Genomic DNA, 24,224 nt, shown 5'->3' on the forward strand with positions numbered 1-24,224 from the left:
TTTTGTTAAAAAAAAGTTTAGTAAATTATTAATGAGCATTAATTTTGCCTTTGATCAAAAAGGTTGCGCACCCTTGATCTAGTTCAACTATTAAGTTCAAATACAATAATTTGTATATTTGTATTTCAACTTACCATACAATTTTTATATCGAATACTTAAATGTTGCCAGTTTATCAAAATCAGTGAAATGTCAAAAATGGCGACTCATTCATATTTCTATTTTTAAATGCATTTTTATATTTTTTTATATTTTATTCTCAAATCCCTCCGTTAATTACGATTGAAAGCAGCAACGAACGGCTCCATAAAATTAAAAAAAATCAAATAGCTGGGCCCCTAATTATGCTGTACTGCAGTACATAGCCAAGTAAGGTTTCCCAACATTGGAACACCCATATATCTCGCCTGTCTTCATTTTAACGTAATCCAACAATTTTCCTTCTTTCTCTCTTTTTATATGTATAAAGCATATCGACTTTATTCAAACTATCAATACAATGTCGTTTCACCTGTCGGCGTACGCCAAAGGTATATACTATCACCGCAAGTATATATAATACTTTATCCTAAACTATGTGTGAAGAGTCCGTTGGAGAGGGAGAAATAATAAGAGACTGCTAGAAATTCATTACACTGACCTCTGTGATCCGCAGAAGTACAAGACAAACAGTCGCCAACGGTCACATCTGTACTCATTCTCAATTACCTTACCCCCTCACCTCGCCGCGCTTACCTATGGCGCGGTACAGCGGTTTCGGTACTACAAGAAGTATATTACCAGGCCTACTTGACCTATCTAGATGTGTTTACTAAAGTTCACTCACCAGTCCATTCGGCAGGGTCTTGGTATGATGATTGATGTACTGGTAGTGATCGTTGTAGTTGGTGGCTGGGTAGACCCGCATCTTGGGCGCAGCCGTGAACAGGAACGACTCGTCGGTGCCGGTGAAGTTTGGGCCCATTGCCCACGCCACGCCCGCGAACCCACCGAAGATGTACCCACTACTATCCTCTATGATTAGAATTGAAGGACCCTGCTCTATGATACGACCTAGAATAAAATCAGTAAAAAAAACATTTAAGTTAAACGGTTTTTTGATACCCATATTGTGGTGGTTGTGGAAAAATGTGTACCTAATCCGCCATATTGGAACGGCGTCCATCTTGAATTTCAAATTTTGACATAATCATCGTGTTTTACTAGTGTAGCCCTTTCATTTGATACCCATATTGAAGGGGTTAAGGAAAAATATGTAATCCGCCATTTTGTATCGGCGGCCATCTTAGATTTATAATGTTATTTATTTTATTATATTGTATTGTCATCTAAATTAAATGTGTGTACCGAATTTCGGATCAATCTGACAACGGGAAGGTGCTTAAATTTCAATTTCTAAGTTTGACCCAAACAAATTCCGTACGGGTCGAACTAAATAAAACCGTTTAAAAAGAGAAAGAGAATTGAATTGAAATGCTTCCAACTTGTCCAGTCTGAAGTCTATGACGGAGGTATATGTTATTGAATGCAAGAAATATCTTTATTCAAATAGACATTTACATGCACCTTTGTAATTGAATTGTCAATTATTTTAACATTATAAGTGGTAAGCAACCACCGGCAAGGATTGCTGATCTGCCGAGAAGATGCCAGAAACTCAACAGCTGCTCTTTTTAAAATAAAATTTAACAATGTTTTATATGTACATTACAATATTGATTGATTGATACATGATATGTTCTCGTGCTCTTTCGCATCTTTTAAAAAACAATTTCGTTCGAAATTATTGAGTACATACAATGCAATTTAAACCATAATATAAATATATAAACCATAGTCTTTGATCCCTGTTTAGTAATGTTTTTATTTTTATTTGTTTTTTCATTGTTTGACTATAAATCATTATATGTTCTTAGTGAGATAGTTATAAGGTAACAATTGTAACTAATTTTATATTTCTGAGCTTCTATGTTTGTACTTTCTTACTGCCTTTTGTTACTGTCTATCTCCAATAAAGTAAATAAATAAATAAACAATATTAAAAATGTAAATTTGCCAACAAACAAATTAGCACACATTTCGATCAAATAAAAACTCTTGAATGCTACAATAAGATTTAAAACATAAACACTGAAGATCTAAGATATCACGTGGAACTTTATGTGAACACCTTAACTTTTTGAAGACGAAATTAAGGCATTTCAATTTATTTTTATTTATTTTATTTATAATGTGTCTATCACTGTTCACTCACATAAAACATATGTTATTAAATATGTATTGAGACAGATAACTTAGGGAAAAAAAGAGGCTTTTATCTAAACAGGTACTCAAAACCTGCAAACTGCCGGTTAGGCACTAAGATCGAGATAGCCTAGCTTATTAAAAATAATGAGATGCGACCAGAGTTTCTTAGTCTGTGTAGAAAAATTGCGATAAACGTAATAAAAAGGCAAGAGTCAATATTCTAAGAAAAACGTAAATAAAATAGAACGAATGTAAGCAAAATAACAAGTACATAAAACAATTACGTAAAAAAAATTAAAAAACTGAGAAACGAGTTGATGGATGAAAGGAATGGAAAATAGGGAAAATGGAATGAAAGGGCAAGATAGATGAAATATAAAATGTAAAGAAAGAATAAAATATCTTAAGATGCATGGACGATGAGCGCAAAAATAATAATATAAGTGAAAATTATTAAAAATAAATAAAAGTCCCTAAGTTAGGGATACGCGAAGCCTCCAATAGCGGAAGCCAAAAAAAAACCTACAAACTGATTAATACCAGACCCTTAAAATTATATTAACGAATCCTAGAACTAACCTTATTCATGCAACCAATCACAATGCCCACTTTACAACCAATCACACGTGTCGTCTGTGTGAGAGAGAGAAAAGATATGTGCGACAGAGAGAGGTATATATAAAAACGAACTCTTCTAGTTTTGTAGCGCGCTATATATGTATAACCCTCTCCATTGTTCTCTGTGTGACCTTGTGCCTTCTTATAAGACACATCGTAAAGACTACGTTTCGGATCTATACCAATACCTCGCTTAGGGTCGTTTCGTTTTGCGTTTTTTTCGAAGTTGCGTCGCTGCTTAATTAGTACTAATTTTCACTGTGCGTTGTTATATTTTCGAGGTTGCGTTGTTCTGGGTTCCGGGTCTTTAATTTTTTTTTTGGAAATTTTCTTTTTTTTCCTAAAGATGGCAACACTTGTTTCTAATTGCGCCATGCCATCAAAACTCGGTGATTCCATTTCTAACTAAAAAACCAACGCAATTTGAATACAGTTTTATTTTTACTTTGTTTTGCTAATTTTAGAGTTCAGTTTCAATTACGTAGTCTGTTGTAATGTAGTGTGTTGTGCTTTTTTTAAAAGAGAGTAATAAATTTAAATAAATTTTAACGTGTTGTTTCTGGTTGCAGAAAAGGTATAAGTTTTTCCAATTTATTTATTGGCAGAGTTATATTATTTTTGTTTTTTTTTTTTTTAATGTTTACTTTCTTCCATTTTCTTTTTAAAAAGTTGTATTTTCTTGACCCTGGAACCTATCTTCGATCTTTACATGGTTTGCTGCAGAAAATCCTAATTCACTTTGCGGCGTTTCAATTTGTGTCGTGTCTTTTTGGAACGTAACCACGACGCAAAGTGTGGTATTGGTGTATATGTAATCACTGGTAATAAAGCCCGCGAAGTTAAAGATACGCACCAGCCATTGTGGAGAAGGACTCGCCGTGGATGTGCGAGGAGAAGAGGAACCTCCACTTGTGCTGGTACTTCTGCGGCAGGTGGCTGTTGATCCACACGATGTGCGAGAGGTCGATGAAGGCAGGGTAGTCCGGCATCGCGTCCAGACCTGCCAATGAGAAATATACTAACTATCTGAAGAATACAGAAATATACTAAATATACTCACTATCTAAGTGATTCAGACGTTATTTTGCGGAAGTCCATCCTAAATAAGAAAAGGACCAATATATAGCTACTTCCGCCAAAGCAGTAGTAGTAGTAGTGCAACAAAGTGCACCGCCCGCCAGCCCGCTGATAAATGCGTATGCGGCAAACGATGCTAATTACACAACTGCCACCGTCAAATCACTTAACACGTGTTTCACCCCTCCACGGGGTTGTATCTCCATGGGAATGTTCTGTTTTCATTTATTCCTACATTTATTTTCAGACCGTTGGAGCTGAAGAGTTCTTTAGTGGCGACCACGAGCCGGTAGACGCGGCGTTCATAGCCCCCCTCCCCATCACTTTTTTGCGTTCCCCTATCTCGTGTGGGACAGGGACTTTTTATTTGTAATAATTTATTCATATATTTTTTATTATTATCATTCTTCTCTTTCATGTATCATATTATCTGTCATACTGTTCCTTTCGTTCTACAATTTTCCCAGTCTTTCTCTTTCATTCCATTAGCCATACCCCCCTCTCTACTAGTTGACCGAAGACATAGCTATGGTTGCGGGAATACGCTGGAGTCGAGCAGCGCTGGACCGGTCATCATGACGATCTTTGGAGGAGGCCTATACCTTGCAGTGGGCGTCCATCGGCTGAAAAGAAGAAGATAAAAGGCTACTCACCATCAGGAATGGGCAGTAAAGAAGGCGCTGCTGGTGGAATAGGAGTCGGACTTTCATCGCCGCCCCTTTTGTTTATTCCATATAGATTCACGTACACTAATTCCGCAAGTTGCTTCAGTAATATATTTGACTGTAGCCTGAAACAACAACATTATATACTCCTGAACTAGTTGTGCGACAAAACTCTATTAATGTGAGAGTATTTGAAAGAAATCATCATTTTTCTCTTTCAAAGTTTCTATAAGTGAGAAACGAAACCTGAATGACAATCGTTTATACATCTGTTAGTTTCAGACTTACACGGTGTTACCATTGTATGACTTGTAACTTTTAAAAGTTAGTTTTACCAATATCCTCTATGCAATATGTATAATTTGCATTAGAAAAGCATTCGCCAAGAGTTCGTGTGAAAATTCTTCAGTTTCATCAAACATCATCAGAATATCAGCCGACAGAGGACAAATAAAAGAAGATGTAAATGAAGGGTCTTGCAGAGAAGGTGATGGGAGTAAAGCGATGTATGAAATGGTAAGAAAAGGAATTCAAGATATTGTGGAGGACAAAATAGTAATCGTATAAATAGGAGGACTATATCATGGTAGAGAAGAACGATAGGTCCTAAAAACGGGGGCCAGGAAAAAAAAATATCACTATATCAGCTGTTAGATCAGAGTTCCCCAAACTTTTTTGTGTCGTAGACCCCTTGCCATGTTTTTCCGTGTTGGGTAGACCCCCTTCTTACCTGATATTGATTTCCTGTAAATTTCTAACTGTAGTGAAGTTTATTGTTAAAAACTTAAAGTAAAAACACATGTTAATTCATACATTTATTCAATGAATTTAAATTAAAACCACTCAAAATAAAATTTTGTATCTGTTATGTAAAATATACGTAACATTAAATAAACATAAAATAAACTATAAATAAAATAACATAAGCAATAAGTCAATATTTTTAGTGAGAAGGATGAACCTGATGCTTTAATAATAAATTATCAACATCCTACAACTTACACAATTTTATAAATCTATATATTTTTTTTACTTCATAGGTGCTTTTATAAATAATGTAAATGTTTTGATATTACAAGATAGTATGATGTAAGTAAATAGGTACTATCAGTGTATGTGTTGAGATCCACTATCGTGGACCCCCATTTTCATTTCATGGACCCCCAAATTTTTTTTGCTGACGTAGACCCCTTGCAGGTTGTCATAGACCCCTAGGGGTCGATATAGATCACTTTGGTAATCACTGTGTTAGATGCTCACTGTAAAACAAAGATCTCCACCAAAATCGCCAGGATGAGTCTGTCTTGTCGTTCCCCGAATCGACTTTGCTGGCTTACACTGCATCTACCGACTTTTACTATTGTTAAATTGAATAAAATATACCAAACATACCATTTTGAGAGCTGATCTGCAGTGCAATGGTGCTGGGGTGACTCCAGATCCCCCACCGTGGCTGCCACGGCTTCCCCCAAAGCCTGGACATGCGACGCGCTCGCCCGGAACCCCTTGTCCATCCACACGCGGACCCTCTTTGATGATGACGACTTCACCATCTTTATATAAGTAGATGCAATGCTTTCGCAATACTGTGAACAAACATTTTACAACAAAGTTTACATAATAGAATTTATTCGCACACACATGAATATTTTAATGTAATAAGGTATTTACAACGACAGCCAATGCATTAAACTTGACAGTTAAATATTTGGTCTGACAAAAAATCATAATTTACCGATAAAGTCAGTATTATCTATATCACAGTTTAGTTTTAGTTGACTTTTAAAATTATCATCAGTTCGTTATCACTTTTCTTTTCTTTTTCATTCTCTTTATTTGTCTTATGACCTTCCTACAGAAGTCTAGGAAGGTCTGACGACATTCATTATTGCCCACAAGTGGGGCAAGACCTGATGTTGACCCAAAGTACCTTCTACCTATACAGAGCGAAGGATTTATTTCAATTCTCGAAGAATCAAACACTACTACATTGATATCGATATCAGAAGAGCTAATTATCAATTAGTAAGAAAAGGACCAATATTTAGCCACTTCCGCACATGCAGTGGTAGTCGTGCAGTAAAGTACACCGCCCGCCAGCCCGCTGATAAATGCGTATGCGGCAAACAATGCGAATTACACAACTGCCACCGTTAAATCACTCAACACGTGTTTCACCCCTCCACGGGGCATCGTCATGAGTTATGTTACACCGATTAGTGCCAAACACGGAGTGAAAGTCACACAAAGGAAGTCCTTTTCGTACTTCCGCAAGGTAACGGCTGATTCCATTAAACTAATTATCAATGACATAAAGTTTACCTCTTTGAGGAGCTGATAAGGAAGCTCCACCTCTTCATTGTAGTCCATGCCGAGACAGTTGTATGTCACCATCATTCTCTCGTCCACGGTACCTGTGAAAACAAAGTGTTTTGGAAGTAAATTTAAAACAATAGTATCATTCGGGGTTTCACGTCGCCCTTAAAGCTGAATTCAAATAAATTCCCCTCTACGATTTTACCCAACTAGAGTGGGGTGATGTATGAAAGGAGAAAAAGAATGACGGAGACAGATGATGGAAGACAGACGAGAAGTGCGAAAGAAAATGTGATGCGTAAGAGGAGAATTAAACAAAAGAAATAACTGAAAAAGATATTAAATTGGAGAATAAATTCCCTGGTCTTGCTAACATATGAGGGTTGAGTGAGAGATCTCCAATTACGGGGAACATTTAAAACAATATATTTATACTTCAATTAGTCAGACGTTACATCTGACGAAGATTTTTTTTTAATTTAGTTGTGAAAGACATACAGCGACCAGCGCCTATTGTATACAACCAGTCTTTTTTTTAAATAAGAATAATAATAGTAAGACATTATGTCCTCAAGTAGAGATTACATTACAATAATAAGGCTGTTTAATAACCAAAGGAGGTGTACAAGAGCATATTTGCGTTCAAGCAGATGGTGCACTTCCTGGGTAAGTTTCCTTATTCTGGGGAGTATATTCCGAAATAGAAAAACACCCTGTACCTGACCTCACACCCTGGCTGTTTAACTAATTCTCATTGGCCAAGTTTAGGGTACAGAGCCAGGTTCAATGATGCTCGACATCCACGAGGCTCAGGGGCTAAAGATCGAGGCAGTCATCTTTGTTCGTCGAGGTAGCAAGTTTTTGTGGATCAACCACTTACCTCTAACATTATAAACATAGAGCTCAGCGAATCTATTGAAGTCCACGGTCGCACTCTTCTGGTTGCCGGAGCCGAATAGAAAATTCGTCAGGTACTGCGCCAACCGTGGATCTATTTGCGGACCCCAAAACTTCTGAAAACGCAAAACAATAAATACATTTAAAAAACTTTTAAGTTAAACGGTTTTTTGATACCCATATTTTGGTGGTTGTGGAAAAAATATGTACCTAGTCCGCCATATTGGAACGGCGTCCATCTTGAATTTTAAGTTTTGACATAATCATCGTGTTTTACTAGTGTAGCCCTTTCATTGGATACCCATATTGAGGGGGTTAAGGAAAAATACATAATCCGCCATTTTGTATCGGCGGCCATCTTAGATTTATAATGTTATTGATTTTATTATATTGTATTGTCATCTAAATTAAATATGTGTACCAAATTTCAGATCAATCTGACAACTAATTTTGATCCAAATAAATTCCGTACGGGTCGAACTAAATAAAACCGTTTAAAAATATTAAACTGGTTTAGACACAAACACTGGTGTGACGCGGCGTGGGTAAACCCCTCCTCTTGGTAGAGCGACGAAATCAAAGGAGTAGTTAATAGAATAGACATTTTTAAGGTCGTATCATAATTTATTTATAATGATATCCTAAAGGTTTTGGATATAGTAAAGATCGCAGAAAGTTGCTGCATGCGAGAAGAGCATGTCCGTTCTTTTTGGCGATCTTTGAGGGAGACCTATACCTTAGAGTGGGCGTATATCGACTGACATGAATGTATATATACAATTTTTACTAATACATTTTGTTTTACAGTATGACCTTACTTTTCTTACACCTTACACTTTCATACAAATCTCATACATTCATTCAATACCCCTAATGCGCTTTCTCCAGTCAAACTGACTATTTGCTTTTAAAAAATATTTTTAAAATACGTTCAATGAAATGTTATCTTTCATACACTTTCATGCAAATCTCATACATTGATTCAATACCCTTCTTACGCTTTCTCCAGTCAAACTGACTATTTGCTTTTAAAAAATATTTTCAAAATACGTTCAATGAAAAATTTTCTCTCATACACTTTCATACATTTGTCACATTCTTTTTACTATATGATCACTTTATATGTAATATATTTTCTATTGTATTATACTGTTAATTTATGTGCAGTATAGGATGGCTGTGGCTATATTCGAATGTTGATGCGCGCTGTGAGTCGTTTTGGCTTTTACAGCTTCATCGGACTCAGGGCTCGCGGATCTAAAATATATAGGATGTCCACTCAGAAAGTGAGATAAACGCTTTGCAGTGGGCGTCTATCAACTGACATAGGCACACAAAACTCAGGATCTGGTTAAATAGGGTCCACGCCCGACTAATAATTTTTTTTTAAATTATTCATCGACTAACTAAACCTGCTATGACGAAATTTGATGGCCTGAACCCATAGTCCACATAGTGGGCTGTATGATACCTTTTTGTGGGCTGTATGGTACGGGGGTGGGGCGGTGTTAAGGATGGACACGAGATACCCTGGTCTTTGGGGGATGGACAGAGTCATGTTCGATCTCCTACGGAACTTGCAACTGTACCTCAGTACTGTTCCAAGTCATATTCCGGGAGGAAGCTGTGGTTCTCAGCATCCTCACTATACCGTGCTGCTGACCATCACGGGTCGCTTTGAGTGGTCGATGAAGGCTCCTGCTCTCAACCCTCGCGAACCTGATGTTCTTTTAATTGCCTCTTACGACAGGCAGGGAATATCTTAGTCCTATTCTTGTGAACCCGAACTAAAGGGTCATAGGTTCACGCGTGCAAATAGAAGGAGTAAGGAAGCTTAGAGAATATTACAGAAATATAGTTACAGGGGGTTGACCAGAACCAGTGGTATTGAACCTTTGGTCTATACTGAAGCCTATTAATTATTTTCGTATATGATTTTCAAATAACTTGACATTAGGTTTTAAAAAAATATTCACGTATAATATCAAGGTGAACTTAATTAAGGGTAGACAACGTGTCCGTCCATGCGGTACCCTCAACGCTCCAACGAGCAGCTCACAATTAGGCCTGGAGGAATGGGGCTGACCCAAATTCTTTAATGGATCTTGTTATTATGTTTTCTAGAGTGTTGTATGACCTGGTGTTTAATAAAAGTTGTAAAAGAAGAAATTGTTTCATTAATACCAAATACGATAAATTTAACACTAAAAAAAATGTCAAAAAAACTATTGGTAAAAGATTGCAGTTACTACAAAGTTTAAGAAGGGACTACAGGTAAACACTTTGAATAACCAACTAGTAGCTCAAACGCTAGTATGTGAGAAGACTTAAATAAAAAAAAGTTTTTGAGGTTTTTTTTTGGATGACTTCCAACTGCCCAAGTCCAGGGTTCAAGGCGGCATGGAGAAGAAGACCCCTAAAGTTAGCCTCTAGCCTAAGACCTAGGCAGCGAATCTAGGTAGCACCTTAAAGGTAGCGAAGCAAGGTTGAGATGATCAGAAAGATGAAGGAGCAAGCATCGTCTCCCTAATGGGCGACGACAATCTGCACTCTACATTCCTTGCGTGTTGTAATAGTGGAGAAGACCAAAATAAACAGGAACAAGACTCAAACCTAGATCCTGAGGATTGGAAAGACTCGCAGGACATAAACAAAACTATCGATAAAAGCCACATTAAAAGCAATACAGGCAAAATAACGAAAAGTTTTCCAAAAGGTTTTAAGCTGTATTCGTAAAACTAGAAATAAATTTATTATATACAAAGGAGTCATAAAATATTTGACATGTAATGGAAAATTGTTAACAGGGAATATAGATATGAAAAGGTGATGGATGGAAGAAGATTTGCAAATGAGGATAGATAGAACATGTGAAGACCAAAGAAAGACTTAAAAGATATTGTGAAAAAAGGAAGGAGTATGTAAATAAAAAAATTAAAACCCTGAAAAACTTCTTTACCCGAAATCAACGTCCCTGCTCTGCACATGGAAGGAGGATCGAGAAGTCCTCGAAAATAAATAAAATAAAATAAAAAAGGTAGCGAAGAACTACTATTTCACAGGATTGGGAGACCGCCGCTTCTATGTAGTATAATCGAAATAACGCAAGTTTAGTTAGATCTAGTTGCACGGGTCTACCAGACCCCCTAAATTGTGAAAGTAGTTTATGAGAAAAAAAACTTTAAACTTTAAACTAAACTTTTGAACCTATTGTGAACGCATCCTTAATTTAATATGATCGAATTCAAACTTGTCTTGTTCTGCTAAATGTCCCGTAAATATAGCAACAAAAATTAAATCAAATTAACATGATTATTATTACGTGCTACTAATAATTAAAAATAGCGTTCTAAATTCAAAAATTGTTAGCGAACAGAACGGAACGGCTATAAAACACGTTCACGTCGAAACCATTTAGAATCTGTTTATTATTTTTATGCTATTGCTATCACACGGAATACAGACGACACCCACGGCGTGCGGGGCTATGAAATGAAAAACGCACGCTCCATTGTTTTACTAATAAATCTGAAACGGTGCATATCAACACGTGATTTTTCTTTTACGTAAGAGAAGTAGACTTTAATTATATTCTTAAGAATGCGGTGACCATGCATACCAATGGATAAACGGGATAAATATTTACTTTCGATTTTTATACTTCATCAAAAAAGTTTGATGCTACAATATAAAATCACATATATACTTTTATCACCGATAGTATGTAAAATTCCATAGAGAACTATATGTAACCACCGCTCATAACTGCCGCTGTACAAAAATTTATATACACTTTTAGAAATATCGGTGAGGTGTTTTTCATTCAATAAAATGTTCCAAAAACGTTTACACATTTTAGAAACTAATCAGCCTTTAGACGCGCTTTGAGAGGCAAAAGCCTTTTTTCAAAAGATCGACCAGATGACGGGTGTTGCTGCTTAATCATGTTATGGTTTCACCAGCTGTGGGCCTACCCACGCGTCTACCGGCTTGTGGTCGCAATTCGAGAACCTTTCCAGCTCATTGGCCATCGGCTGTACGAGCAACGTGCCCCGTCCACTGCCACAGACGAGCAATTCTTTAGGCTACAACGAAACTTCGAGCCTCTCCATTGCTCTCTGGGTGAACTCGAAGCTTCGTATGAGGTCTGTCGTAAGTGACCACGTTTCAGATCCATCCATATACCATCATCGGCAACACACATCAGTCAAAGACCTTCATGTCCAGCCATTGCGGTATTTTGGACGACAAGATGTTTCGGTGCTTCCAAAACGCTGCCCTTTTTATTTCGGTGGGGGAAATCTTCCGGTGTTCAAGATGCCCCGCCTCTGGGGGGAGGACAGGGGTGTGACTCCTACCCACAAATCCCCCCCCCCCGGGGACCGCGGTATTCCCCGGTCAAGGATCGCCACGCGGTCTCCCGTGCTATTTTTTCGATAGCCCATCCCGGGGTATGCGTGTATACGCTACCCCCGAAACCCTCGTGGTGCTATCACGATGGTTCGAGACCACGTCGAACCATCGTCCGCCTAAGAGTCACCGAGGCTAGTGCGAATTTAGGGCCCCCACCCTAAACTCCCGCGACTCCGAAGGCCCGTTTATGGGCGTGCACCATTCACCGGAGGGCCGTCGCGAGGCGCGTTCATTCGCTAACGGCGTCATCTCCGAGCGGGATCTGTCCTCTGTCGATCCCGTTTGGCCGCCTCCTTCTAGACCATGACGGTTTCACAGAAAGAGGCCACGGCTCCCCACGCTCCGAAACGCTGCATGTTCCAATTAGATTCGTGTCTACTGGCTCATGGTCGTCAACCCAGATCGTTTAGGCCCTAACAAACTGACTAACCTTGAATTACACATTTCATTTCCAATTTACTATTTCATCTATTTATAAATTCACCAGTTCTTTTAAAAATAAACTTGGGTATTGTGTTTTATTACAAATTGATATAATAATAAATTCTTCATACGACACTTTTTACATATAATTCTAGCGAGTATTTTTTTGATACCGGAACAATATGTTTGTATACAGTTAAAACTATACAATAAATCTAGTCCATGTCGATGTGTATGAATAACAGCCTAAACCAAACACAAGTAAAAAAATCCAGGTAATATTTTTCCGCAACGTCAATATTTATACCCGGCGTCTGGTTTCCATCATCTATACTACATAATAATACATTATAAGCATTGTTTAACTGTCTGTCCATAAAACACGCGGAAAATATTCATCATATTATTTTTAATATAACTTGAATTATTTTTCTTTGATAATTTTACAATATAAAAATTTAATAAATTTAATTTTAGAACACCATTAAAACTTTTATACATGATATACTAACATAAAGATAAAATATATACAACATTATTTTCACTACAGATCCAAGAATGAGAAGGTTCGTGGAGGAAAAATAGCAAATTGAAATGACCCAAGGGGTTTTAAGTTTCTGAAGACCTCGCAGACCCTATTCCGTTGATTAAAATATAGATAAGTAAGAAAAGGACCAATATATAGCCACTTCCGCACATGTAGTGGTAATCGTGGAACAAAGTGCACCGCCCGCCAGCCCGCTGATAAATGCGTATGCGGCAAACAATGCGAATCACACAACCGCCACCGCCAAATTACTCAACACGTGTTTCACCCCTCAACGGGGCATCCTCAGGAGTTATGTTACACCGATTAATGCCAAACACTTCTGTGGACTTCCGCAAGGTAACGCCTGATTCCATTAAATAAAATATAGATAGTTATAGGCTTTAAGGTTCTAGAGTGGCGATGATAGACCAGCAAACGCAACACATCCATCTAAAAGGCAGAGAGACGACCTCATTAAGATCCTATTGGATATCTGAACATGATGCCTATGTCCATCAGTGAACAACGTACGGCTAAAACTTGATTTTCACAAAGCTATTAAAAATAATATTTAATTATTACGTATCACTCGCGCATTTCATGGCCGCACATTGAACGCGAACTAAAATACTTTCCTCCGACATTGTTAAAAAGAAATACGAGTGCAGCCGGTCCGTAGCGCGCACTGTTTACATCTGCGAACTAAATGTACGCGGTCGCCTATTAATTTTGTACATCCATTCAGAAATTCGACAAATCGGACATAATTATACAAAATACTGTAGGTTGCATTGAAATATTATCGCGAAATTTAGCAAATATTAACAAAAAACATCACTGAAAGCATTAATGTCAATGGTTTTTATTTACACAAGCGTGTAGTCTACCTTCGGACGTCTTCGTTCAGTTCCGATGAAGCTGCAGAGCCTTCAGGCTGGCAACATTAAAAATCCAAATATTCTATATTCAAATAGTCTATTTAATGGAATCAGGCGTTACTTCGCGGAAGTCCATCCTAAGTAAGAAAAGGACCAATATTTAGCCACTTCCGCACATGCGTCTCTCTTAAAGACTCTGTGTTTGGCACTAATCGGTGTAACATGGCTCCTGAAGATGCCCCGTGGAGGGGTGAAACACGTGTTGAGTAATTTGGTGGTGGCGGTTGTGTGATTCGCATTGTTTGCCGCATGCGCATTTATCAGCGGGCTGGCGGGCGGTGCACTTTGTTACACGACTACCACTGCATGTGCGGAAGTGGCTAAATATTGGTCCTTTTCTTACTTCAAATAGGCTATCGCAAGCACTTTCGAATCGACAATCAAAATAAAATGTCGGCATTGTTGTACCTACAGGAAGCTACCATCAGCTCAGAAGGCAGTTCTGTTGAGAGCCGCCGAGAAACTCAATAGTCGCTCTTTATAAATATAGTTTTATAAAGAGTAAGACATACCAAAAGTTTCGATAGTACGTTTCTGATCGAGATGCGATGTATGATAGGTAGAAAAATACAGAAAGGGTGGCCGTAAAAAGATAAATATATATCTAATAGATTCAGGCGTTACCTTGCGGAAGTCCATCCTAAGTAAGAAAGAGACTAATATATATCTACTTCCGCTTTGTAGTAATATGAATGTATACATAGCGGAAGTAGCTATATTTGTCCCTTTATTTACTTTATTGGAGATAAACAGTAACAAAAGGCAGTAAGAAAGTACAAACTTAGAAATATATATTTAATTACAAATGTTACCTTATAACTATCTCACTAAGAACATTTAATGATTTAAAGTCAAACAATGGCAAAACAAATAAAAACAATACTAAACAGGGATCAAAGATTATGGTTTATATATATTTATCTAATATATAAAATTCTCGTGTCACGGTGTTCGAACTTGAACTCCTCTGAAACGGCTTGACCGATTTTTTACCAAATTTTATATGCGTATTTAGTAGGTCTAAGAATCGGCTACTATCTATTTTTCATACCCCTAAGTGATAGGGGTTGTTCACCCTTAAAATTTTTTTTTTATTTTTTTGACGAAATTTTTTTTTATTTTTTTATGATACAACATACAAAAATACATATAACCCTAAATTTTCACCCCTCTACGATCAACCCTTATTTTTAAATTGAAAATTAAAAATATTTTTTTTGCAAAACAACGTTTGCGGGATCAGCTAGTATTATATATTTATATTATGGTTTAAATTGGATTGTGTGTACTCAATAATTTCGAACGTAATTATCTTTTTAAAGATACGTGAGAGCACGAGAATATATCAATATCACTAATATATGAATTGTGGAGGTCACACATCCTGTATAAGGGTGCACGTTTACCGATATTTGTGTTAGCCGTTGATAAAAAAGAGAGATCTAGAACGCGATATTGCTGCAGGAATTCGAAAGTTTACCTCGGACAACAGTTCCGAACAGTTAACATTGCCACCACAAATATTTTTAAGTGTAGTGGCGTACATTAGAGAACGTCGTTTCTTACTTAAGATAGATATCTATCGATTGAACATTGTGACGATATTTGGGAAACACTTACACCTTGCAGTTGCTGTTGCAGATTATGATGATGAAGAAATATCCAAGCTACACTGGTTTATTCCCAAAAATTAAAAAAAAAACAGTATATTCGAGTACCGCGATAGATTTGTGGTTCAAACTGAAATCTATGCCAGATTTATTTATTGTTAAATCCGTTATTGTTTATGTCGGAGGCGAAACAGACCACCGGCGTTATTTCCTAGCGCACCCACACGAAGATGCATAGAGACGAATGAATAGCGTTAAAGTTATTAGCGAAACTGCACTCTGTATACTTGAACCAAGTGATAGGCTGAAGCGATTTTATGTTCACCCGCAAAAATATTAAAAGCATATCACTGTTTTTAAGATTATTTAGGTGATAAATATGCCTTGGATTAGTATGACGCTGATGTTCACGTGATGAATAGACGATTTATACGTAAAAGAATTTTAAAATTGGAGTCAGTCAAAAGCAAACTTTTTTTTGTTGTTTATTTGTTTTAAAAGGATTTAAATATTATTAATTAAGTGCCATTTGCATAAAAGGTAATTAGAAATAAATAATATGAAATCAAAAACATCACGACCGGCACTGCGAAAGGAATTCTCTCTATCAGCGCCGAGTCTTGCGTTTTTTGGCGGACCCTTTCTCATATTGCAGGCGAAAATATAGAAGATAACTTGAAAACAAAGTTAGAACCTTCAAGGGCAGTGTAGACACGTTAGCATGTTTCTTCGCGCGATGCCAGCGCCGCACTAGTTCATATAAATTGGTTAGAAGGCATCACGCGCCGGCGCGAGACCGGCGTCTTTGTTTTTAAACGTCTAACCATCTAGTTTCTTCTCAAATATACATTTCTAACTTGTCAATCGTCTATATATAAACACATATTTAAATGTAAATATTAATGTACTTGAATTAACGAAGGTGTTTTCAAAGTCTATACCTTTCATTGAGATATGTATTGTCTCTGAAGAAATACCATTGCATAAGTTACAGTGTGCGGGGCAATTCGTTCGTGCAGCCACGGCGTTGGAGCCGAAAGGTACTCGAGTGGTGACCACGACCACGTAGGTAGGGCCCACATTAGGTAGCACTAGTACAGGACCGATCATCAGTGTCTATCGGCTGATATGGTGACGTAGGTGGGGCCCACACTAGGTAGCACTAGCACAGGACCGATCATCAGTGTCTATCGGCTGATATGGTGACGTAGGAGGGGCCCACACTAGGTAGCACTAGCACAGGACCGATCATCAGTGTCTATCGGCTGATATGGTGACGTAGGAGGGGCCCACACTAGGTAGCACTAGCACAGGACCGATCATGAGTGTCTATCGGCTGATATGGTGACGTAGGTGGGGCCCACACTAGCTAGCACTAGCACAAGAACGATCATCAGTGTCTATCGGCTGATATGGTGACGTAGGAGGGGCCCACACTAGGTAGCACTAGCACAGGACCGATCATGAGTGTCTATCGGCTGATATGGTGACGTAGGTGGGGCCCACACTAGGTAGCACTAGCACAGGACCGATCATCAGTGTCTATCGGCTGATATGGTGACGTAGGAGGGGCCCACACTAGGTAGCACTAGCACAGGACCGATCATGAGTGTCTATCGGCTGATATGGTGACGTAGGTGGGGCCCACACTAGCTAGCACTAGCACAAGAACGATCATCAGTGTCTATCGGCTGATATGGTGACGTAGGAGGGGCCCACACTAGGTAGCACTAGCACAGGACCGATCATGAGTGTCTATCGGCTGATATGGTGACGTAGGTGGGGCCCACACTAGCTAGCACTAGCACAAGAACGATCATCAGTGTCTATCGGCTGATATGGTGACGTAGGAGGGGCCCACACTAGGTAGCACTAGCACAGGACCGATCATGAGTGTCTATCGGCTGATATGGTGACGTAGGTGGGGCCCACACTAGCTAGCACTAGCACAAGAACGATCATCAGTGTCTATCGGCTGATATGGTGACGTAGGAGGGGCCCACACTAGGTAGCACTAGCACAGGACCGATCATGAGTGTCTATCGGCTGATATGGTGACGTAGGTGGGGCCCACACTAGCTAGCACTAGCACAAGAACGATCATCAGTGTCTATCGGCTGATATGGTGACGTAGGAGGGGCCCACACTAGGTAGCACTAGCACAGGACCGATCATGAGTGTCTATCGGCTGATATGGTGACGTAGGTGGGGCCCACACTAGCTAGCACTAGCACAAGAACGATCATCAGTGTCTATCGGCTGATATGGTGACGTCGGAGGGGCCCACACTAGCTAGCACTAGCACAAGAACGATCATCAGTGTCTATCGGCTGATATGGTGACGTAGGAGGGGCCCACACTAGCTAGCACTAGCACAAGAACGATCATCAGTGTCTATCGGCTGATATGGTGATGATGATTGGTCATAGTTTACTGTTTATTTCAATAAAATAGCAATTTGTTATACTATCGGAACTAGGCAGTGTTCGCGCTCCTATTAAAGACCTATACTAACATCATATTCCTATCGCTCGGTGGCTCTAAGAGACAGGTCGCACTATAAAAAAAATCTTGTACTAATATACGAAAATAGTACCAACTATTATATAATTGAGTAAAACTTCCAAAACGTATTGTTAATGTGTATAAATTTTAGCTGTATTTACCCATAAGAGAAAATTGTGCAAGATAAAATGTAAAAAATTATAAAACGCTTTCGTGCCTCGCAGCCGGGAGAAGAAAGATCCGTATCAAATAGCGGCAACCCTCTCCCAACTAAAATAATAAAAGCGAAAAAAAAAATTGTAAAAAAAAAACACTAGCGATACAAATTAGAATTAATAAAAAAATATACCCCCGCCATATTCTGTCATAATTTCGCGCCAAAAACTCACGTCAGTTGAAACAATGCGCGGGAAATAACACAGGGCGCGCTAAAACGCGCGCGAATAAAACAAAGCATAGCAAATGCTTTGATTGATCCGCTGGAATTCGAGCCGAGATTTACCGAGCCGCCCACGACGAGGTATTATAAGCGCTTTAACGGGCCGCCCGCCCGCCCAATTTGACGACATATTTTGGTGAAGTTTTCTTCTTTCCGAGTAATTTGGAACGGATATTACCAAAGGCAACCACTCATATATTTGGCAAATAACCAACTACACCTATCCCCCGATTTACACGGTACTTGTTTTACACGTATTCGCTTTTACACGGTTTTCCAAATAAGTTTTTTTTTTTGTTTTAATAATCGATTTTATATCCATCACTCATAATGTAAATATTTCTGCTTCAAACATCGAATCGGCACAAATAACTTCGAGTGATGAAAGTAATTTCTGACAGTGATAAAGGATAATAAAACACCTTTGGTTTTATTTTTTGTTTTTCTGTTTAATGTTTTGTAATAAAATAAAAAACAGTGTTTCCGTAATATATTGAATGTTTTAACTTGTCAATGCATTTTATTTTTATTTCTGTGTACACCTAAAAATAATTTTTAATTTTCCTTTTTTTAAATTTCCTTTTTAATTTTCGATTTACGCGTTTTTCTAAGGAACGTATCTACCGTGTAAATCGGGGGATAGGTGTATTCGTTTTGGTGACGAACTTGCAATTGTTTAAAAGTTTAAGATCACAGACATAATTGCCATCACATGACCTCCTAACTTTTAACATTAACGCTAATTTATCCTCAATCTATTATGACATCCCAAGCTATGATCCTCTCGTAGGATATATAGAACCTGGTCACTGCATGGAGATTCTGCATAAGCGATCTAGGAGCTCGGTGAACTTACAATCTGTTGATATAGTAGTATGTAGCGGTCTAAGTGAAGGCTCATCCAAAAGCCTTCGAGCTACGATAACTTAAAAGATCTTAAGCCAGGCACCTTCTACCCCCTGGTGCCTTTAAACACGAGGAATCTCCAAATTTCACTTGAGCAACAATGAAAGTGTAGTTCCATACTAAACACGAGTGTCTTGTATTTGGAGGACCCCACCTTGATGTCAAGGTCTAGTTAGAGGAAAAAGGTTGAGGAAAGAATATAGCCTCCTTAATGGGCGACGACAGCCTACGCCCATCATGCGGAAGTAAAGTGACGCAGACTTCTATACAAGGAAACCAGACACAAAAATATAGAAAGAGTAATAATTGCATAAGTCAATAACATAAATTAAAACGATATACTTTATTTTAGGCATGGTAACAAAGTATTGATAGTAAGGTTTTCAGAAAAAAGTAGTATCATAGTGCCAAATAGTAAAATAACAAAAGAAATGTATGTAAATATAATAAAAATAGAGTCTGTGATAAAAAATCTTCTGCGATAATCAATATAAATAAATACATTTAAAAAACTTTTAAGTTAAACGGTTTTTTGATACCCATATTGTGGTGGTTGTAGAAAAATATGTACCTAGTCCGCCATATTGGAACGGCGTCCATCTTGAATTTTAAATTTTGACATAATCATCGTATTTTACTAGTATAGCCCTTTCATTTGATACCCATATTGAGGAGGTTAAGGAAAAATACGTAATCCGCCATTTTGTATCGGCGGCCATCTTAGATTTATAATGTTATTGATTTTATTATATTGTATTGTCATCTAAATTAAATGTGTGTATCGAATTTCAGATCAATCTGACAACGGGAAGGTGCTTAAATTTCAATTTCTAATTTTGACACAAATAAACAAATTCCGTACGGATCGAAATAAATAAAACCGTTTAAAAACTGTGATCCAGGGATGTAGATTATAAATGCTAGACAGATCTGCAAGCGAAGCCAGATCATGTGAAGCGTTAAAGGAATAAATTAAAGAGAATGTAAAGAACGAAAGAGAACTTATAATAAAAATTGAATAACTCTTTTCACCCGAATTTGTAAAGTCCCTGCCAACAAGGCAGATCGAAGAGGCCCTAATAACCTGGGTCAGTAAAAAAAAAAACTAAACGTGTATGTTTTGCTGAGTATCACCAATAGGTGTAACATTACTCCTGAAGATGCCCCGTGAAACACGTGTTGAGTGATTTGGCGGTGGCAGTTGTGTAATTCGCACTGTTTGCCGCACGCGTTTATCAGCGGGCTGGCGGGCGGTGTACTTTGTTGCACAACTACTGCATGTGCGGAAGTGGCTAAATATTTGTCCTTTTCTTACCCATACTTTATATTTGTTATCCCTTTACCATTAACTTTTTATTAATCACCTCCTTTAAACACCTCTTAAGATATGACGGCGTTCTCCGCCTTGCATCAGGGAGACTACAGTTTCATATCTCACCATGTCTTCAAGTTCCATGTCTCACTCGAATTTCTGGCAACCCACGAGGGTTAACAGACGACATTGTTAAAATCGTCGGAACATTCTAGATTCACTACTTCCAATACGTATTTAATCCTTAATAGCCTAGAATTTCAATTTTGATACCAATCTTTTAAACCGAATGTTCACATTACTATTAGTTTTTTTATAGGTTGGCTGTACAAATTTTACTGTTGTATAATATTCTTTCCAACAAAATTAAAAAAAAATCTATTTTTCCCTTCATCTAGACTCTCAAGCAAACACAGTAATATTTAAAAAAAATCACTTTCGTAAATCAGGCTATTAAGGGTTAAAATGAATTAGAGTCATATGCCAATAGATATCACCTTAATAAGACATAAACATTAATTTAAACACGAAGTGGGGTGACAACACTCCCCGGCGACCGCGTTGGCCTGCGAATGACGTCACTGCCCTACCCATTGCCATTCCGTTCGACTACACCGATCGCTTATCGAGGACATGTGTACTGTTTAGTTCGTAATTTAATTAAGTTCCCTCCATGCGCAAAATTAGTTTTTACTTTAATGTTATTTATTAAGCAAATATCATCCTTTTCATCATCATATCAGCTGATTGACTTCTATTTCCAAGCATAGGCTTCCGCCCAAATATTGCCATAATTACTGCAACCTTAGTTATGTCGTCAGTAGGTCGAGATGGTAGATAGAGGGAGCAAGTATCGCTTCCTTGATAGGCGACGACAATCTACATCCTACATTCCTTGAGTATTGTAAAAAAGCGGTGCAGATCATAATAAATAAGAACAAGACTCAACTCTAGATCCAGATCGGTAAGACTCGCAGGAAACAGACACAGGCGAAATAATGAGAACCAAAAAAAAAGGTCATTAACTCTAATTGTAAAACTAAGTATCTGTAAAACTCTAAGAATGTAGGTGAGGGAAGAAAGGCGATATATAGAAGATAGAACATGTGAAGAAAGAAAGGCATAAAAGATATCGAGAAGGAAGGAGTATGGAAATAAAAAATTAAAAAAACTTGAATAATTCAATAATCCGAAATGTTAACGTCTTTGCCGAGTGCTACGGTCGCCGGTTGCAAGAGCTATTTCACATCCCATTATAAACGACCTATCCTTCTAGCTATATCAGTTACATTCTTCTGCGCATCTTCTTATTCGATCTCGCAGTGAAACTCCTTCTCCATTGCTCTCTAGGTGACTTTGAGCATTCTTTAATGCCCATCGTAAACGACCACGTCTCATATCCACATGTCATCACAACACACTGATCAAAGCCTTTATATTCAAACGTACTCTTAATAGAAGAAAATCGAGGAAATTCAATAACACGCGGAGGTATAAACAGCTCTTGTATTATATTAAAATAACTATAATCTGGATTCAAGACATCTGTACACGGTTGATATTTGTACCACCCGTACCAAGCGTTTTGCTAAACGTAGTGCAAACAGTCAAGGAGTTGAAAAACCTATCCGCTTCATTGTTTCCAGACAATTATAACTCAGAAGTAAAACGAGGGTCAATAGGTAACTTCTAGGTAAGCATGTAGCATTGTAGACCTCGTCTTTAATTAACATCAGGCGAGACTGAGGTCAAATGCTTAAAAATAAAAAGAACACTACAGAACTAGTGAAACAAAAAAAAAGCTATACCATCATGCTAAATGCTATCTATTAGCTTTATAAAGACTAAGGCTATAAGAGCAAGAGATAAGCGATTTGATAGGTGGCAAAAGTAATGTCATAATGTGAACGCACCTTAATTTTTACAAATGGCGCCATATGTCAAAACGTTTTGACGTTTATGGTGTAGATATATAATTAGTTGTCATGTCAAAACGAATCCGGTTTCCAGTAGTACAATGATGGTCACACTACAATCCGTCCTAAATTAAACGCGTCTATTTGTGGAATTTCCATTATTTTTTTTAATAAACAACGTTCGTACCGTGTTTATGGAGATCGTACCGTAACAGACGCTATATCGGTTTTTAATCTAGCGAACGCAGCAATAAAACTGCGTTCATCGAAACGCCCACCTACCGAGCCTCCCTGTCTTGCCTTCTATCGTTTTAGTAACAATACGTTTTACTGTTTATTCGATATAATTCACTGCTGTTGATTACTGTACATTAAATTTATTTCTATCTACTGTCCATCACCAGTGTTTACCAACCTTTTTTGACGAAGGGGAGAGAGAATGCTTCCTCAACTATTGCAGGAAGGTGGTGATAAATGCAATAGGTAAAAATAAAACACAGTAATAGACTCAAATAGACTTGAATATGAATAAAAAAAATTAAAGCAAACACTAAAATATAGAAATAAAATAGTACCAAAAATAGTGCAATAAACAGTATAATATAATATGATAATTATAAAGAAAACATGTGTTAAATATTTGAACAATAAATGTAATGTTGCAAAATAAAATAGTAAGGAAACCTAGAATGTAGTGGTTGAGGATGGATGTATGGCTAATGGAATGAAAGAGAAAGACTGGGAAAATTGTAGAACGAAAAAAACAGTACGAGAGATGATATGATACATGAAAGAGGAGAATGATAATAATAAAAAAATATGAATAAATTACTAGAAAATAAAAAGTCCCTGTCCCACACGAGATAGGGGAACGAGAGGTCCCCAACAGCGGGGACCATTAAAAAAAAAACTTTTTTTGAACCATGCCCCACTTGAGCCTTTAACTCACCGACCCAACTCAAGAAAAAAATTACTGCAGAATCTTTTGCAGGCTTGGCCGGCACATTGTCTTAAATCTCAAGGCATTTAACGGGTTCTAGCGCTTCGAAAGTCAATTCAAATATAATAATATAGAAATGAATGTCTAATTTAGTAAGTCATAAATTATATTGTTTATATATATATAAATATTAACTGCATTTACCCGTGAGAAAATTTGTATATAATAAAACGCTGTCGTGCCTCGCTGCTTTGAGAATAAAGATCTGTCTCAAATAGCGACAATTTATCTCCCAACTGTCTGCGTTCAATAAACGGCATTATACATCATAAAAAAACCCTTAGTCATAAAAACAAAAAAAAAACATAAAAATCTATGACACACGTTTTCAAAATTACAAAGGATTTTTTACAAATATGCCATCTAGTCTTGTGTATTTTTCAAAACGAATACGTCAGATACAGTAGTCGGCG

General features: G+C 37.6%; 1 protein-coding gene across 3 annotated transcripts in view; it reads right to left on the reverse strand.

Annotated features, from left to right (window-relative positions):
- Positions 1-24,224, reverse strand: part of LOC137925633 (MTOR-associated protein MEAK7) — a 38,539-nt gene that overhangs the window by 3,494 nt on the left and 10,821 nt on the right. For all 3 annotated transcript variants that reach the window (XM_068769107.1, XM_068769105.1, XM_068769106.1), the window contains exons 3-8: positions 7,804-7,936; positions 6,930-7,021; positions 6,000-6,193; positions 4,596-4,732; positions 3,719-3,865; positions 827-1,053 (exon numbers count right to left, since the gene is read on the reverse strand). In XM_068769107.1, coding sequence (XP_068625208.1) covers positions 827-1,053; positions 3,719-3,865; positions 4,596-4,732; positions 6,000-6,193; positions 6,930-7,021; positions 7,804-7,936 — 930 coding nt within the window. The remainder of the gene's footprint in view (positions 1-826; positions 1,054-3,718; positions 3,866-4,595; positions 4,733-5,999; positions 6,194-6,929; positions 7,022-7,803; positions 7,937-24,224) is intronic.

Source organism: Battus philenor, unplaced genomic scaffold (genome assembly GCF_028537555.1).
Source record: "Battus philenor isolate CCGP_79_NKW_IND1 unplaced genomic scaffold, ilBatPhil1.0.hap1 SCAF_27, whole genome shotgun sequence".
Classification (NCBI taxonomy): Eukaryota; Metazoa; Arthropoda; class Insecta; order Lepidoptera; family Papilionidae; genus Battus; species Battus philenor.